Source organism: Lagopus muta, chromosome Z, assembly GCF_023343835.1.
Source record: "Lagopus muta isolate bLagMut1 chromosome Z, bLagMut1 primary, whole genome shotgun sequence".
Lineage (NCBI taxonomy): Eukaryota > Metazoa > Chordata > Aves > Galliformes > Phasianidae > Lagopus > Lagopus muta.
Window position 1 is genome coordinate 45,081,462 of NC_064472.1, and position 18,537 is coordinate 45,099,998.

The 18,537-nt window shown below is 34.6% G+C and overlaps 1 protein-coding gene across 6 annotated transcripts in view; it reads right to left on the reverse strand.

The window, feature by feature from the left end:
- The window catches only part of CHD1 (chromodomain helicase DNA binding protein 1), a 48,716-nt gene that overhangs the window by 14,038 nt on the left and 16,141 nt on the right, over positions 1-18,537 (reverse strand). For all 6 annotated transcript variants that reach the window (XM_048931858.1, XM_048931860.1, XM_048931861.1 and 3 more), the window contains exons 6-24: positions 16,746-16,895; positions 16,148-16,416; positions 14,492-14,717; positions 13,632-13,732; positions 13,216-13,394; positions 11,845-11,972; positions 11,116-11,332; positions 10,459-10,548; positions 8,952-9,142; positions 7,731-7,919; positions 7,257-7,419; positions 5,468-5,620; positions 4,970-5,041; positions 3,437-3,586; positions 2,723-2,871; positions 2,371-2,467; positions 2,196-2,291; positions 1,563-1,739; positions 1,250-1,410 (exon numbers count right to left, since the gene is read on the reverse strand). In XM_048931858.1, the coding sequence (XP_048787815.1) occupies positions 1,250-1,410; positions 1,563-1,739; positions 2,196-2,291; positions 2,371-2,467; positions 2,723-2,871; positions 3,437-3,586; positions 4,970-5,041; positions 5,468-5,620; positions 7,257-7,419; positions 7,731-7,919; positions 8,952-9,142; positions 10,459-10,548; positions 11,116-11,332; positions 11,845-11,972; positions 13,216-13,394; positions 13,632-13,732; positions 14,492-14,717; positions 16,148-16,416; positions 16,746-16,895 (2,958 nt within the window). The remainder of the gene's footprint in view (positions 1-1,249; positions 1,411-1,562; positions 1,740-2,195; positions 2,292-2,370; positions 2,468-2,722; positions 2,872-3,436; positions 3,587-4,969; positions 5,042-5,467; positions 5,621-7,256; positions 7,420-7,730; positions 7,920-8,951; positions 9,143-10,458; positions 10,549-11,115; positions 11,333-11,844; positions 11,973-13,215; positions 13,395-13,631; positions 13,733-14,491; positions 14,718-16,147; positions 16,417-16,745; positions 16,896-18,537) is intronic.

Consider the following 18,537-nt stretch of genomic DNA (forward strand, 5'->3'; position numbering starts at 1 on the left):
AAAAGAAAATAATTTGCAGTTTCAATGTATGCTTAACTAAACACATTAGTTTTAAACTGTTTGAACTGACCATACAGAATTGTGATAAGATTTTTCTAAAACTCAAAACCAGAGAGACTAGGGCAGCTTAGTATATCCAGACAATCTACACAAAGCCAGTACAGTATTTGGTTTAAGAACTGATATGAATAAGGCAACAGAAGGTACAATTTATACTACTTATCCCTAATAATGTTTATTACTATATTTTCACTTGACTCAATTCAGCAACTAGATGTCTTTAGCCATAAAAAACAAATGTAGAATTCTGGTGAATAGAGAATAAGAAAACACAACATAAAAGATAAAAAATATTACTGCTGTTGGAAAAAATAAGTGATGGAAAGAAACTGTAAATACCAGGATAAAAAGGGAATGAAATGAAAATGCAAATTGCAAGTGCAAGCACATGAATAGCTTCAAAATGATAAGCAACTAGCTGTGCTGTTAACTGAAACAGAAGAGCAACAAGGATTTCCAAAGGATTATTAAGGGTTATTATTATAATGAGAAAGATTTTGAAAGATATAAAATATTTTAAAGAAATGCGAGCAACCTAAATTTCTGAATCATTTCATAAAGCCATAAAGGTAAATTAAAAAAATTCTTTCTCCTGTCAAAAGAATTTATAGCATTGTTTTGATGGGAGGAGGTGCATAATATTGATTTCTCCAACAGGACTTTGTATTTTTTGTTTTAAAAATGCAGCTTATTAGATTAATTCAATTACAGTATGAACAAGTATGAAAACAAAACCCACTCAAGCTTTTGCATTTCTCATCACAAAGGTAAACATAACCTTTCTACAACTTTCAAATAAAACAATGGGAAGTACATTATTTTGCACATGTTAAAAGATGACCTGTTGGATGGACAGTTTTCTGAAGTTGCTGCAGTCAGAAGACACAGGAATTAAGAGCAGCTTATGATAATCAAATGTAAAACAACTGGGTGACATCTTCCAAGCTAGTTTTCTCCTCACAAAATGGAGCTCATTTTTGACATAATAATTCATTTTGTCAGCACCACAGAGAACAAAAGATACAAAATGTAGAAATGTACAAAAGAGTCTAGGAAGGAAGTTTTTCTAATCAGTTTGAGATAAATCAGATCAGCTGTTTTCTGTATTTTTGAACTCTAGAATAGTCAAAACTAACCAAAAAACACCTGTTTGATCCATTTACAAACATACACATCACCCATATCTTACCGCCTGATCTCTGCATCACTGAATCCTTTAATATTTTCTCGAGGAATAGTTCGAGGTCTCCCACGCTTTTTTGGCCTTTTTCTTTCTGTGATGGAGTCACTGTCAGATCCAGAATATCTCCTGCTCCTACTACGTCTTCCTTCACTTCCATTAAAGCTGATCTGGAATTTCAGAATAAGAATTCAAAGCTACATAACTCACACATAGTTAAGTCTTATCTAGTCTGACAAAAACATGAATTCAGAGAAGGGGAGAAAAAGAAAGGCAAAAACCCAAAAGAAAACATCAACGTAAAAACACAAGACAGAGGTACCTGTTTTGCACAGTTTCTCATCCTTGGGAGCATGTATATTTCTTCAAGTTCTTTTTGTCTTTCCTCCTCCTCTATTCTTCTCCGCTGGGATTCTGGGATGATTTCTTCCCAATTTCTTGAATTTCTTTCTGGTTCCAACTCAATATCATCTTCATCCATATTGGAAAAATTTGCCACCTTATATATCAGAACATATGTAGTAAATACATAGCTTTATTTAAATAAGACTTATCTGCTAATGTTTTAGGGAAACTAAGTTCCATATTTTATGCATTTATAAACTGTTCCCACACTGTAATATTATTAACCAGTAACACGAAATATATGGCATTCAAGTATACTACAGGGCTGAAAGCACTTTCTAAAAGTCATCAATTAAGACTGTGTTTAAAAATACCACAGCTGCTTAACATCAAAGGCATTAAGAAACCACAATCCAGAACTGTAGTCATTAACACATTCATAAATATTTCTTATTTTAGTAACACATTACATACTTTTAAATACTTGCACAGACAGTAGAGATTAAAAGACATTTTACTAGAAAGAGATTCAGAACTAACAGATGCAGAACATCATGTAGTTTTTATAAAGAAAAGTAATTATGACAGGAGGAAGAGGACAGAGCTCTACCTTGAACTGTGAAAGCAACTCATCCCCTACAGTCAATGGACCTGGCTCGTTCTCCCGAGTTTCAGCTCTCTTCAAGATTTCGTCTATATCCATTTCCTGAAAAAGATGAAAATTTTCTTTACAACTAAATAACTCATATATATTTTAGGTTGTTTTGTCTATAAAATCTACCTACCTGGGGCTCCTGTTCTTCTCCTTCAGGTTCTTTAAAAAGTTCCTCGGCACCAAACTTCAAAATTGCTGATAACTCTTCTTTATTAAAAGGTGTAGAGCTGAAATACAAAATGTTTCAGTAAAACCATTTTATTTTAGAACATTTTTTTTAATCATGAACCAGTTAAGCACTCTTTTTACTGTTAAATAAAACTTAGTACAGAAACAAAAATCTACAAAGACAATACACTTTGAAGCTTTTATTTTATTTAACCTTGTTTCGCCTTTTATTAATCAGTGAAATTACTGACATTTTTACTTATCTATCAAATACAATTAAATATAAATTTATGTATAAGATAACACAAATGTACCTTGATGGAGTAGAACCTGTATGCAGAACAGTTTTTCCTGTTGTGTCCATTCTCTGAATTACTAAATGGTCTAGTACCATCTTTTTCTTGGCTCTTTCAAGAATATCTTCTTCTACTGATCCTTTTGTTACTAGCCGATAAATATTAACCTGTACATTTCAAAACATTAAGAAACAACAAAGAGAAGTGTGAATCTCATCTACTTATCTTTTTAATTTTAATGACTGGCTTCTCACATGAATATTTTTTCACTGACGTCTTCGCATAAGCAGTTTAAAAAATTGAGTAATAAACTCAAGACTTGTCTCTTTTTAAGCTCAGTGACTAGCCACAATTTTTGCTATACACAAAATTGTTGTATTTCTGATTATTACGGCATGTCTTCTCAAAGAGAAGAAACGGAAGAAACTCAAAGAGAACTATGAAATACTTTACTAAGGGTAGCGTGCCTGATGATCCCAATGAAGGTTAAACAGGCGAGCCTAGAACTTTTCTCCCCCCTCCATCCATACATCACTGCTGCCATACTTTGTCTCAATTTCAGGGAATTTAAAAACCGAATAAAAATTGAGCATTTATGAACATTTCTGAATACAACCATTCAATTATTAATTACTTTCTAAACACACAAATACTGCAGTGGCCCACACAGACAGCTGACAGCTACTGTATGGAATCATCCTTCAAGTTTGAAGCTTCAAGCGGAATGTGTACCTGTTTCTTCTGTCCAATTCTATGAGCTCTCGCCTGTGCCTGCAGATCGTTCTGTGGATTCCAGTCAGAATCAAATATAACTACAGTGTCAGCAGATGCCAAGTTAATACCTAATCCTCCAGCTCTGGTAGATAGTAAAAAACAGAAATCCTGCAATCACAAAACAAGAAATAGTTTTATATATCATAGCTGATGCAAATTGGTTAAGTCAAGAGACATGAAGTAGAACTGTTCTTCCTGGGTCACTGCTGTTCGACATATTTATAAGCAGCATGAAAACAGGATGAGTAATGAGATGATAAAGCTTGTAGATGACACAGAATTATTTGGAGATAGCTACGAAGGACTACAGAAGGAACTGAAGATGTGCAATAAAATAGGATATGAAATTCAAGAGAAGGTAAAATAGGGAAAAAAAATCTCAGTTTAACTAACATAACAAACAGCAAAAGCCATGACTAGAAACGAGTCCTGGAAATTATGCTACACATTTCCATGAAGACCACTGCTCATTAATGGCCAAAAATATATGGAGTTTTATAATTTTTTTCAGTAAAGAAATTGAGAATAGAACAGAAAACATAATACTGCTGCTGTCTAAATGTGGAATTCACCTCCTTTCCTGGAAACTGTGTGACATTTAGGTTCTTCTTCCCCTCAAAAACTGCACAGTATAACCGCGCAGATTTCAGACAGTGGCAATGTCTGTGCTAAAAGTTTAAAAATTTTAAACAGATAAAAGTAAACTTGGATTTAGAGGTATCTGAAGTTTACAACACAGAGTTAAGTCTTTCCTCCTCAGTCACAGCAGAAACAGAAACTCATCAGCAACTGAGAAATGTAATCCTATTACCAAGAAAAAAACAGCACTCTCCGTCACCAAAAAAAAAAAAAAAAAAAAAAAAAAGGACAACACCTAATCAAATTGATGGCCCACATATTAGGAGTGTTAAACGAGCTAGAAATCCCCCAGTGCATTTAAAATAAATAAATGAATAAAAGCTATAACAGAGGTGACTGTAAATTCACAGGTAATATACAAGGAACAGTTAGAAATCAGAAATCATTTTTTCCCTCCAGGGCACGTTAAGTAGGTGGCATAAAAACAAAGATAACAGAAGCCATATTTAAAGCAATTAAAGATGATTGTACATAATACAAAACTCACTTTAGTCACTTGCTTAAGTATGCTTTCTGTGCTAAAGGCTTAAGTTCACCACTTTTGTAAATGACATGTCTTACTGTGCAAGAGTTGAATTATTTTTATAGTGCAGTACTAATTAAAACTACTTTGACAAAGTGCATTGAAATAATATAAAAATATTACAACTACACAATTCATTAAATACTAGTTTCATAAACTATGCATTTTCTACTTAATGTTATAAAAATTCATAATGTAAACCTTACAATCTAGGCAAGAATAACATAATTTCAACCTTACTGATACATAAAATTCAATGTCATCAACTTCCTTTTTATATAGTGCTTCTTGGGAAAAAAAAACAAATTAGGAAAAAATAATTACCATACCTCTGATCCTTCTGCATTGAAATGATCCAGTGCTTGCTTCCTCAATTCCCCTTTTATTGATCCATCAAGTCTCTGAGGAGATTGAAAACTACAGTCTAAAAGTAATTCTTTAGCCATATTCCCATCACAGTAACCTGACTTTTCAACTGATAAAACAGTAATGTGAAGGAACAAAAAGAAGGAATGTTAACATACTCCTTCACAAAATCTTTTAAATTCAAAGTTGCTTTCTTTTCTTAAGCAAAATGGTAAAGAACAGATAGTCACAGACGGCTGAAACACTGGCAAGGACCTTTAGAAGTCATCTTGTCTGTGCTCAAGCAAGGTCTGCTACAGAAGGCTGCCCAGGACCATGTCCACTTGGCTTTTAAGTATCACAGAGAATGGAGATTTCGTAACATCTGAACTATGTATTCCATTACTCTGCCCCCCTCGGAGTAAAAACATGATTTTTCGTAAGTTCGGGATGAACACCTCTTGGTTACTTGAGATCATTACCTGAAAGGGAAACTGGCGGTACTTTAGATATTCTGCCAGGATGTCCAGCATCCTCACCATCTGAGAGAAAATCAAAACTCTGTTGCCACGCTCTCGCAGCCGAATCAGTAGTTTGTCAAGAAGGATTAGTTTCCCACTGCTACGTATCAAATGCTATTAAAGAAATATGGATTATAAAATCAATTTATCTCAACGCTAACAGCATTGCAGGTGTTTAGTTACTGACTTGTTTTCCTGTGTACTGATGTGGGAGGGAAAAAAAAAAAAAGAGTCATCCTGACATTATAACACATAACACAGTTATACACTGTACAGTGTCCTAGAACTAAAAAACAACTTCAGGTAGTAATAACAGTACACAGCTAGATTTACTGTTATGCATTATTAACTGAACATTAAATTTTCTCTCATTTCAGTTTAGTTGACTCTAACTGCAAACGAATACTACCTCACTAAAAAGAAGACAAAAAAATAAAATAAAGAGGAACATGCTTCTCAGCTTCTGCTCATTAAGTGGCATCTTAACGTTTTGTCAAAATATTAAAGAAATAACCTGGCCTCAAAACTTGAGCAGCTAGTGTGTAGGCACAAGTTCTTTTCTGCAAATTGAAAACTAACATTTGATAACAAAAATAACAACCAAATTAAGAAAAACCATACTGAAGTCTAACTTCTTCCCATCTTTTAAAAAGAAATGAGCGCTGCTGCTTAAACCTCTTAAGTATCTTTAAGCGTGTCAATCAAGTTTCTCAGGCAAGACAGTGAGAGGACTGATGTTTGTGGAGCTTAACCGACTTTATGTGGGTTACACCATTGAGCTTTCTCAATTCCTTTAGGAATACTGGGAACAGAAAGCAAATATGGATTTTGATGCTTTTAATTTAATGCCTTTTTTAAGTTCAGACATAACTCTGGAGAAGGCAAAATTCAGGGTGAGATGCTTTTGTTACTTAGCTTAGAAAAGAGAAGGATATGTCCTTTATAAGTAAGAGCTGACAAAATTTAATAAGGTGGAGCAAAGAAGTGACTAAAGTCTGCAATTAATAGAAATAATATTCAAGCAGTTCTAAAAGGTATTATGATCAGCTGGCAGTAGAGTGTGCCAACTTGAAATCAAAACAGCTTCTGCCTTTAAGAAATACTTCATAATACAAAAGAGCTTGTTATCACAAGTTGTCGCTGTATAAACTAGCATTTTTGGGAAAATCTATTTAAATTACAAATTTCAAAGATTACAGGAATAAAAAGATATTTAGAAAAAAAAAATTGATATAAATTACATTGTTGACAACAATCCTTATATCTATTGCTGTGTACTTTCCAACAGTTTTGATACAAGTTCTAGTCAATTTTTACTTAAAAAGTCACAATCCATCTTTGGTAGTGTTAATTTTGGTAGTGTTAATGTTCATCTGTGACAACAACAACAACAACAAAAAAAACCAAACAGACATATTTTCATATTCCTTACTTTTGTTTCCTCTCATTCTACTCATTTGCGAGCATATGAAAAACAATATCAGATTACAAACAAGCTTAAAACATTCTGCTGATAACTCTATGTTATGACATAGATTGCAGGTGTACCAATGCCAGTTACATGCGTTTCCATTCGTATTGCATTACAATATTTCATATTGTAAAAAAAAATCCAGGATGCATATTTTAGACATCTTGTTCGTTCCTAATGTACTTTAATAAAAGTAATAAATTGCCAAATAGGCTGTAAAATTACTGCGTGCATATTACAGATCTAAAACATTTTTCACATAAAATAATGTAATGTTACCTGCAAGGCCTCCTGTTTATTATAGAATTCATTATCATCTGGTGGTTTAATGAGGTAGCAATGGTTGCAACACTTCTTAAGTTCCATCATAATGTTCAGAAAGCCTGAGGTACTGCCTTTTGAACCTTTACTGAGGGCTTTATAATTCCGTGTTAAAATCCACCTATGATTTAAGATATACAGTGTGAGTAACTACATGTGGAATCATGAGGGCAAGATATAAACAAATAAATTTTAAAAAGCCCCGAATAAGATGAACAAATATGCCAAAAAATAGAAGCTAAATGGACAGAGATTACACCAACATAAATCTCAAAGAGTTTGCTTCACAGAATTTCACAGTTCTGAAATCCTAAAAAGGTGCTTTTTATTTTTTTTGCCCCTAACTCAAACTGTTTTATGAAAATTATTAGTGTTCAGTAATCTGCATATATTCATCTCACTAAAACAGAAAAATTTAAAAAGTGGTGTTACTTGTAATATTGCTTCTGCAATGCACTCATTTCCATCCTCAGAATTTGCTCAACCTTAGCAGGTAAAGACTTTTCTACATCTTTTTTAACTCTTCTCAGTAAAAATGGTTCAAGCTCTTTGTGAAGACTTGCATAACCATACTCTCTTCCTTTGCCATGCTCCTCTTCAAAATCTTCCCAGGAGGAAAATCTTAAAATGTAAAAGAAAATAAGTGTAACGCAGTGACATACCGTGAACTCTAAAATTAACATGAAAATCAAAAATATACCAAAAGTGCATATATACACGGGATTTCTTCCTCATTTCTCTTTTTAATTTAAAGATAATAATTTTTTAAAAAATCTGAATTTTGAGCTCATAGGAAATTCCAAATAATTTGTACGTAATAGAAGAATGGAATGTTCCAAACACATTTTTGTGAAATGAAATTAAAGATTGAATTGCTGACTTACAATTGCCCCAGTTGGATAGATGCAGAGATTCCATTACTACATATATCAAGAAGAGCATGAAAATATAGCTGTGTGCCAGACAATAAGACACAACTTCATGTTTTTTTTTATCACCTTGAACAGACAAGCGAAGCATAATTATCCCGTGCTTAACAGACTAGGATAACTAACTTCAGACTGATGAAGAATGAGTATTAGATCACTAAGACTTTGAAGTAGTCAGTGCACTCCGTAAGTCAAAGAAAATGAAATTTGCTTGGTATTTTCAAGCTGCCTGTAGGAATGTGAGCTCTAACATGAGCTCTCATTTATCCTATGTACAAACAGAGAATAATAAAGAATAAGGTTAATACAGTAAGCCCACTGTATTTAAAGCAAAAACCTGACCCAAACAGAGGATATCAGGCATCTTGGCATAAACTTGCTTTTATTGGTAGTATTATCAAGGAAAATAAGATAACCTCAATCTTGTTCTATTTCCCCACTGGAAAGCTGCACAAGTTCTAATAGTAAAGCATTCTCTGGGTTCTGACCAATATACATTAATCTGTCATTCTTATAAATCGCTATAAGGGCAAAAAGAAACAATGATATCAGGAGACAGCTACCAAGAGGACCATGAAAAATAAATGCATCTACTTTACAGTGAATAGTTAAACTCTCCAACAGTATGTTTATCTCTACTGATTCTCAAATCACAACACTACTGTACAACACAAAACTTCACAAAAGAGAGAATACATGTGAATCATACAGAAATCTTCCTTACTTTTCTGGCATGATGAAATGCAACAAAGACCACAGCTCTTTGAGGGAGTTTTGCAGAGGGGTTCCAGTAATAAGAAGTCGATGGTTGGACTTAAAGTCTATCAAAGTCTTGTACAGAAGAGAGTCATCATTTTTTAAACGATGAGCTTCATCAACTCCTATGAATGCCCAATTGAGACCACCAAGGAATGACTGAAAGAAATGGAAGTGGGGAATTAACACTTATATGGCTAGGCATATTATATAATTTCTTACATTTCATAACCAAGATAAAAATACCACAACTTTTTTCCATATATTAATAAAATAAATACAAACAAAAAAACAAACAAACAAAAGACATTGAGATTTTGGAAAGGGTCGAGAGGAGGGCGACTAAGATGATCAGGGGGCTGGAGCACCTCCCCTATGAGGACAGGCTGAGGGAGTTGGGCTTGTTCAGCCTGGAGAAGAGAAGGCTGCGGGGTGACCTCATTGCAGCCTATCAATACCTGAAGGGAACCTACACCCAGGAGGGGAGTAAATTCTTCAAAAGGGCTGACAATAGCAGGACTAGGGGAAATGGTTTTAAGTTGAAGGAGGGAAGATTTAGTTGGATGTTAGGGGGAAGTTCTTTACTAGGAGAGTGGTTAGGCCCTGGAATGGGCTGCCCAGGGAGGTTGTGGATGCCCCGTCCTTGGACGTGTTTAAGGCCAGGTTGGACAGGGTCCTGGGCAACCTGATCTGAATGTGTATGTTTGGTGGCCCTGCTAGGCAGGGGGGTTGGAACTACATGATCCTTGGGGTCCCTTCCAACCCGGGTGATTCTGTGATTCTGTGAAATACAGCTATATGCTTTTAGTAATATTTATGCACATTACTATATTTACCAGACACTCAGAAAGGCTGTATTAACATCCCAAGGAAGTAGAAAATAAGTTTAAAGGGAGGAGAAAGGAAAAAAAATGAAGTTTGATCCACATTAATTTTCATGACAGGAACAAAAAAGTCTCCATTGACCTGTACTTCCCAACACATACAAACAAATGAAGCCAAAATGCTCTTTACATTGACCACTTCTAAAAATTTCCATATACTTTTAGAAAGACCACTGATAACTGTGTACTACCATCATGGAGACAGCGCACATGAATGAAGTAAAATCACACAGGATTTCAGAGTACTGTATTGCAGATGTTAGGGGCTAGGAGCATGATTCTTTTTCAGTTCTTTGAAGATGCAAGGAAAGTAGAGCTCTTCAAGATGGAAGGAGATCATTATAGTAAAGAGAAGTTCAAGCAAACTGGAACTGGTATGCACGTGATGAAATGGAAGAAGGCAGAAAACCTCACCACACTTACAAAAACACCCTAAGTGCTTAAAACAGGTGCACTGTTACATGTCAAAAATGCAAAATCCATCATGCCTGACTCACATTTAATGACTAAGAACCAAAATGTATGCAAGTCTAGCAGAAGTTCTACACCAGACAAACGATTCCATCTCCCTAAAGAAGTACATGTGATTACCTTATCCTTCAGTAAAATTTCATATGTCGTCAGAAGTATGTTAAACTTTAAACGCTTAGTCTGTGGATGCATCCATTCATGAGTCCTTATCTACAAGAACAAAATGAACAGTAAGCTAGAGGAAAAAGGTTTGGTTAATTGAAATGAATTTTAGCACTACAGCAATAGAAATGCATACAATTTCATCAAAAAATAGGAGAATAACACAAAACATACATAAGGCTGAACTTCCAGGCTAAGCCCTTCAAAATAATTGCTGAGTATAGTCTCTTGAATAAATAGAAACAAATTCCTACAAAACGTTTTTTACTTTAATAAATAAGATTATCAATATTCAGAAGACAAATTATGAAAACAAACCAAGAACCCTGAGAAAATATATTATGATTATGGCTGGCCTGCATAAATACTGTTTTCAAATATAAGACTGTATTTTTAATATTTTATTAGTAAGCATGTAGGAAATCTTTCATGTGAATTTACAACGCATGGATGTACTGTATATAATTTGAGCTTGAAATGTGCACCTTAAACCCGTTGTTTTAGAAAGCATTTGCCCACTCTTAAATAAAATACTGCAAATTAGCAGAGGATAGGAATATAAAATGAATCAGATTTGCCAGTTAGACTTTCTAATGATGAAGGGAGGATACTCACCATATTTCTACTAGTTATATCTCCTAAGTAAACTACAGCATTCATCTGAGGAGCCCAAGTTTGAATCTCTCTTTGCCAAGATGTCAAGGTAGAAAGTGGCACTACCAGTAGAAAAGGCCCATACAGTTGATGTTCATGAAACAGGTAGTTCAGAAAAGAAATTGTTTGTATTGTTTTACCCAGACCCATTTCATCTGCAAGAATACAACTATTCCCTCTGAAAAACAAACAAACAAAACAACAAGAAAAAAAAACAGGTAGGGAGGTGAAGAGGAATGGAGAGAGGGGAATGAACACAAAGAAATAAATTACTATCTTTTGAGCACTATTTCTCAAAAAAGATTTCATAATTCTACATCCTGAAGTTTATTTATATACTGTTTCCTCAAACCAAGTTACCAATGTTAACAAAAAGCTTCCAAGTACTCTAAGAGGTAACGTCATTATTTCTGAAGATCTCGTTTAGTTTTTTTTGCCTTTGTAGCTTCAGGTAATTTCGCTTGATTGCTTTTTAGAAATACAAACAACTCCCACACGGAAAGTACAAGCAAAACAGCAACAGAGCTTAACTGTTCTTTGACATAGCATGTAATACAATCTTTAGACTTACTTAAAGCAAAAACAGTCATCTCAGGTTCTACTTTCAGCTGCAGGGAGATGAAGAAGATGTAGAAAAAACAATTTTAAACTTTTACAAATGGTTAAAATTTACCAACAGACTATACTTACTTGCACCATGAATGAGCGAGCCAATTCAATCCATTTAACTGATAATCTCTTAATTCCAAACTTTCATGTCCTCCAATGTAAGATGGTTGCTTCTTCAGTGCAACAAATCTTGGTCTCTGTTTTAGAACCTGACAAAGCAAACTGTGCATCAGTTTTAACATTGATTGAAGTTACCAAAAAGGGTTCCTGCAGAAAATGTAGCAGAAGGCATCTCTTGGATCACCACATCTGGTATGAATCCGTTACTGAAGACTATGCCATGTAAAAACAATGATCAATTTGCAAGTTTAAATTAGACTGATTGCTGATTTAGATTTCACACTGGAATGACATTAACTCACTCACAAAGTTCACATTCTTTTCAGACAAACCAAAATACTACGAAAGTATACTGTAACTGAATGCCAGTAAAAAAGTAGGGGGCTAGTATCTCAAAAAGCTACCCTGAACAGTGGTACCTAGCCTATATCACTATACAGCTACAACTATTACAATTCTGAATGAGCTTCAAAACTGTTTTATAATACATATTTCTCAATGCATGAGACTTTCACATTTTTTTTACTTTCACAGCTAATGTGGTGGTTCAGCTTGAGTGTGTCTGGCAGCTAAACTGCCATCCAGCTGTTTGCAAGCCACTCTACCAATATAGCAGAGAAAACTGAAGCATCACAGGTGAGCCAAACCTGCAGATGAAGATAGATATACTTTACTATGGTAAGGGAAAGAAGAAAGAAAATATAAAACAATAAGAACTAAAAAAGAATCATTTGACAGAAAGCAATCACAGACAGCCTCTAATCAGCAGATCTGTAAGTCTCCAAACAGTGGCCACAGTGTAACCCCCTAATTTTTTCCCTCAGATTTAATGCTGAGCATGGTATTACAAGGCATGGAGAATCTCTTTGAGCTTTGTCAGTTTGAGCACTGATTCATCCTCACCATGTTCTCTTTCAAACTGTTGTCTACCTGTAGCCTGCTTCAGGGAGAAGGAAGGGAGAAGTGAGCACAGTGAGAAACAGAATGCTCTGAAACCATGAAAACACTGTTCAGCAGCAGCCAAAACATTTGCCTCTTTTCAACATTAGAAAAAAACTTCTTTACCATGAGGATGGTCAAACAAAGCAACAGACTTCCTAGAAGGGTGGCTGATGCCCCCTGCATGTCAGTGACATTTGGATAATGCTCTTAATAATACACTTTAACTTTTGGTTAACTTGGAGAGGTCAGGCAGTTGGACTACATGACTTCCGAAGGTCCCATGTGACTGAGCTATTCTCTTCCATTTTCTTCTATTTTCTTCTATTCTAGTCTACAACCCAGGCAGAGACAGTACAAATTATTATAAATCTACTGCAATTATATACTCACCTTGCAGTCTTTAAAGGGAGTAGTCTTGGATTGATTTCTGCTAAAATACTCATCAATGCGTGCCTGAAACTTTTTGGCAATGAGAGCACCATCTTCCCAGCTGCATTCTGAATAAGGTAAACCCTGCCATTTGCAATAGTAGTCTGGATAGCCAGCTGCTGACTTTTGATTTGAATGAGCTGCAGAAAAGCATTAGAAATATTAAGTGAATATTTACTTCTGTATTTTAAGACAACATTGAATTTGGATGATAAGACAGCATATATAAGCACCATGTAACAGAGTATGACAACTTCTCTTTTGTTGAAATTTTGTTTTAGATTAGAAAAGAAGTTGGTAATATTCTAAATTTTTAACTGCAAATATAAGCAATGCGCTAACAATATTCTCAACACTGCTTTAGATTTATAACATACCAATTATTCTTTCCACTATTTGATATTGTTTATGCAGATCATCCGTAAGCTCCTGCTGGCAGTTATAATATTCCACATCTTCTGGAGAAGCATTTTTCAGCCTGAAATGAGAATTTATTTACAACATTTACTACAATGAGTAGTTTTAAAACTAGGAAAATCAAGCAACACTGAGTGGAAGCATCACAGAAACACTACTTAGAAAGCTTATTTTAAAAGGGATACAATTCTGACATTCCTACTCCAAAAACATTGCATCTGGGCTTGCTGTGTCATTATTAGAGACTAAAAATTACGATAAAAATACAGAATTACTATCAGATACATTTAGTGTTAATAATGAAGATAGTAAGTAGCATACTTTATAGGGTATTTTCATGGAACATTATGGAAAGTGGCCTATTTCATAAGAATTCATCTCACTCAAAAATGCTGAAAATGTCACCAGCATTCACTAATATATCAAACATACTAATAAAACCAAAGACCAGGAAGACTACATTTCAGTTCTAGGTTCTCAAGTCAATAAATAATAAATAATAATAAATAATAAAACTAAATTCATATAAATATAATAATAAATGGCTAAGGCATCAATAAAACATTAGTCTCTCTAACAAAATTACTACAGAACTCTGATTTTATTTATTTATAACAAATGCTAAAATCAGGTTCAGATTAGCTCACATTAAGGAGGCTTCAGCTTTCAAAGTTCTAATCTTCCTGTTGTACAAACAATTGAAGCCTCATACTCACAAAGAGATTAACAGGTCTCAGAAACAAATTTGTTACAAAACAATTGTTATGAAATATCAACACTGTTACAAAACAAGTGAAAAAGTTCTCCTAGAAATATTCACCATCGCTTTGTCTCCTGATCCTTTTTCTTGTAGTTGTCCAGTTTCTTCATTCCTTTAACGTTTTGTTGCTTCAGTGTTTCTTCAGTTTCCCAAGTGTTATGGATGTGTGACCAGCCTTTCCATTTAATAAGATACTGTATGTCTCCTGGCTCCTTTGACTTTTCAAACCCAGCATTTGGGTCACCATCTGCCTCGACGGCATAGATGGTGGTTGAGGCACCAGTGGCTGAGGAAGAAACCGTAACATAACTATTAAGTGGGTACTACTATAAATTAACCAGTAAGAAATAACCTGCAGACAGCATCTAGTGGTATCTTTATATGAGCACAAAAAATCATGAATATACACAGCTCTCATGTTACATTTGAACAATTACAATAGGTGTGTTAACCCATTCAAAGTAGTCAAAAGCGGATCAATAAAGAAATTAAAACTTCTGTATCTAACCTGTAATATCTAATCTTTTCTCAAGAGAATTTTCTTTGAATTCCTGCTTCTGATTGAAAAGGAATGCACTACTAATACTGCTTGATGTCTTCTCTGTCGCATTATTCTTATCTCTGAACACATAGAAGACATTTGGTATTATGTTTGAAACATAAATAACTTAGGGCTGCTATAAATCAATTTCTTTCTCAACACACTCCACTACATTTTCTGGTTTTAGAATTTTACCTGGGAAAAATATTACACAGCTAAAGCATCCTAGCAGTAGGGAGCAGGCTCATTTCTGTGAGGACAGTCAAGTAAGGACATGAGCCCAGTGAGCTGCAGTGGCCAGATGAAACAAAGGAGAGTGCCAACAGCAAAATAAAGCACAAGCAGCAACAGCATCTGGGCAGACTATAAGAAGCTTAGTCTGGAAGACTTTGAGCACAGCAGGGACATTATGCACTCCTGCACGGAGGCAAGACATGACAGAATTTAGGACAGCATCTGAAAAAAAAGCTGAAAGGAAAGAATGCAAGCTTGGAGATAGACTGTGTACACATTTACACAATATTTATATATATGTGTATATACATACACTTGCATGAGTTAGAACTCATAATTTGCAGACTCAAACTTACAAAGCAGAACTGCTGGACAACGCATCATAGCACTGCTGGAAATATGAATGAAGGTCTATCACCCTTCAAAATGATACTTCCAGTAATTCACACAATAGAGAATCACTGATATTTTATATGCATTTTGTTGCCATGCCACACATTGCATATATTGAGATAATTTCTATAGCAATAACTGAAATCACAGTCTCAGTAGTTCAGCATTATCAGCACAATCTTTCAGAGCTCAGGTTACTGGTCAGCGGTTAAATCTATCTGCGCTGTTTTCTGTTCTTCACTGCATACAATTTATACCAATGAAGTATGGCTGAACTGTATAAATAGTTATTTAATAATATGGTATGCATTTAAGCAATATGAACCATTATTTTTTTGCTTTCTATGAAGATATACAAATTCTCCAATATTTTACTTTGAAACGCTTAGAAAGGGACCTAGAAAGGAACATCCTTATGAATATGTGAACAAAACAATTCTGACATTTTAGAATTATTACTGTTTACAGACACTACAGATCTACAACTAGGAAGGCTGAAGTTGCACTTTCATGTGTTCCTTTATCTTAGGAACATTGTTAAACATTACCTCCTTTTCGGCCAATTCGACTGTCCATAAACTTCTCTATAGTTTCAAATTCATCTTCCTCAGTCTGTGGGACATCTTCTCCACAAACTTCCAGCAAATCATCAGAATCTGTCTTGGTTTCTTCAGCTTCTTTGTAACTAACATTCACTGTTGCCTGGCGACGAGATCCTCTCTTATCATAATCTTCATCATCATCCTCCTCCTCCTCTGATGAATCAAGCTGCCTCTTCTTCTGTCCTATGCTCTTTTTCCCACTTTTTGGCTTAATTCTTGAAGACAAGAAGATGCGTACAACCATGACGTATCAAGATGGACAACACAACTCTTACACGTTGTTTTCTAAACACATGTAGTTCGATTGCCCAGTTACTTTCAATTACAGCAAAGAAAAAGAGGCATTCAGTACAAAGTAGTAGTATCATTACTATCTCTCGTAGCTTCAAAAAATTACTTAATTTTAAAATTAATATTTATCTTTTCATTTGCCTATATTTATATTTTCATTTGCCTTTTTCATTTTGCCTATATAGTAGCAGTACAATACTAAACTGCTTTTTAGAAATAGTACCAGAGTATTGAAACACAAGGTATATCTTACCTGCTTGGAGGTTTACGGCTTTTGACTTTGTTTTTTGGCTCATAATCAGATTCGCTTTCTTCACAGCTGCTTTTATCCCCATCTTCCTCCGATTCAGAATCAGAACCAGTTCCTGACACTGACCCTGACCCTGACATTTGCCAGTCTTCACTGCAGAATTGAAATACAAATAGAAAAAAAAACCCTTACATTATTTCTTTTTTAAATCAGGTATTTCTCCAAAGGTGTCTATTGTAACTTAAGTATTCTTTACATGAATAAAAAGGTTTTTTTAACAGCTATTATAGTTGACAGACAGTAGTCATCACTGAGTAAAAATTGTTGCCATTAGCAATAAATAAAAATGCTCAATGAATTCAAAGGGAGTTAAAATAAGTTTCCTATTTTAAAGAGGTAGAGGTTACATCTGAAACAGAACGAAAATCTACATTTCTACATAAATTTTGTTTGGAAGAAATGAGTTATGACTCATGTTAAGAAACTGAAGTATTTAACAAGACTAGCTAGAAATATACACATTTATCTGAACTCACATCACTCAAACCATAAAATCTCAGGAGGGTCCTACATTTTCTAACACTTATGTTCTCTGTGGCTCATGTAAAGAATCAGCAACTTTGTCACTGGGATCAAAAAACAATGCAAAACAGATTAGAGAAACACCCTGAAAGACTTGAACTGCAGCAGCTCTGAGAGGCACTGGCTCCCAAAAGATCCTGCTTCCCACTCCATAAATCAGAGCATCACAACCAGGCAGCATACGTACTACAAGTTAGTAAACCAAGCACAGTCTCCTTGCTTTTGCTTAGCTGTGCACAAAGCTTGCTCAGCTTTGTAACAGAAAAGATGCACCAGCTGATGAATAGTATCTTGCCCCAAACTCTGACTGTATAAAGGCAAATATAATCTTAGCTCCATGAAAAAGAAAAAAAAAATCTAGTACGCATTGTTGAAAGGTTACTGAATCTTAGAATTAACATCCAAAACAAGATTTAAATTTCCTGAACCAAAGTTTCAGAGAAGTACTAATGCTCATCAAAGTTGGTATAGTACAAAAAATCTGTTAAATTTCCAATCATGAAGCCTAAGAATTGGTGCTCTGACTTTCTCTCTCCTACTCAAATACACACTGGATCCTGGAAGAAATGACATTCCCATAATTCTAGTGACCCAAGACATGTATGTGCACATGTAGGTGGTATGTAGCCAATAGTAAAAAATCATGTCTCATTAAAAGATTTCTGCAGGCAGTAAATTTAACATCAATCAATCAAATCAAATCCATGACCTACCAGTATTTATGTGGAATTATGTGAACTACAAATACCAAGAACCATCCTCTAAGACTTGCTCACATACCAACTTACATATGAAGAAATCTTTGATCTATGAAGAAATCTTTGATCTTTTCATCAAATAGTAACCAAACATATTTGTTCAGATGAATTATAGAACAAAAGCCAAGAACTGACCATACTATTACTGTGTCCTAGACATGTTTTTCTTGTAATAGAGGATGGTACTAGGTACAATCAAATTTTTAAGTAAGAGAAGACCATGAATAATAATTCATCATTAGAAAAGTTTGCAAAGTTAGGCTTTTCTTGACATTTTTTTTCAACTATCATTTTTTTAAGATGATACCAGCAAAGTGGAGAACTACAATGACTTCTTAACTGGAACAAGAAGAATAACAGGACTTAACCTGTTATTACTTATCAATTTCCAATTTCTACAGTAAGTTTTAGGGATGTCAGTCAAAATGGGTAAGAATAACATGAATTAAAAGGAG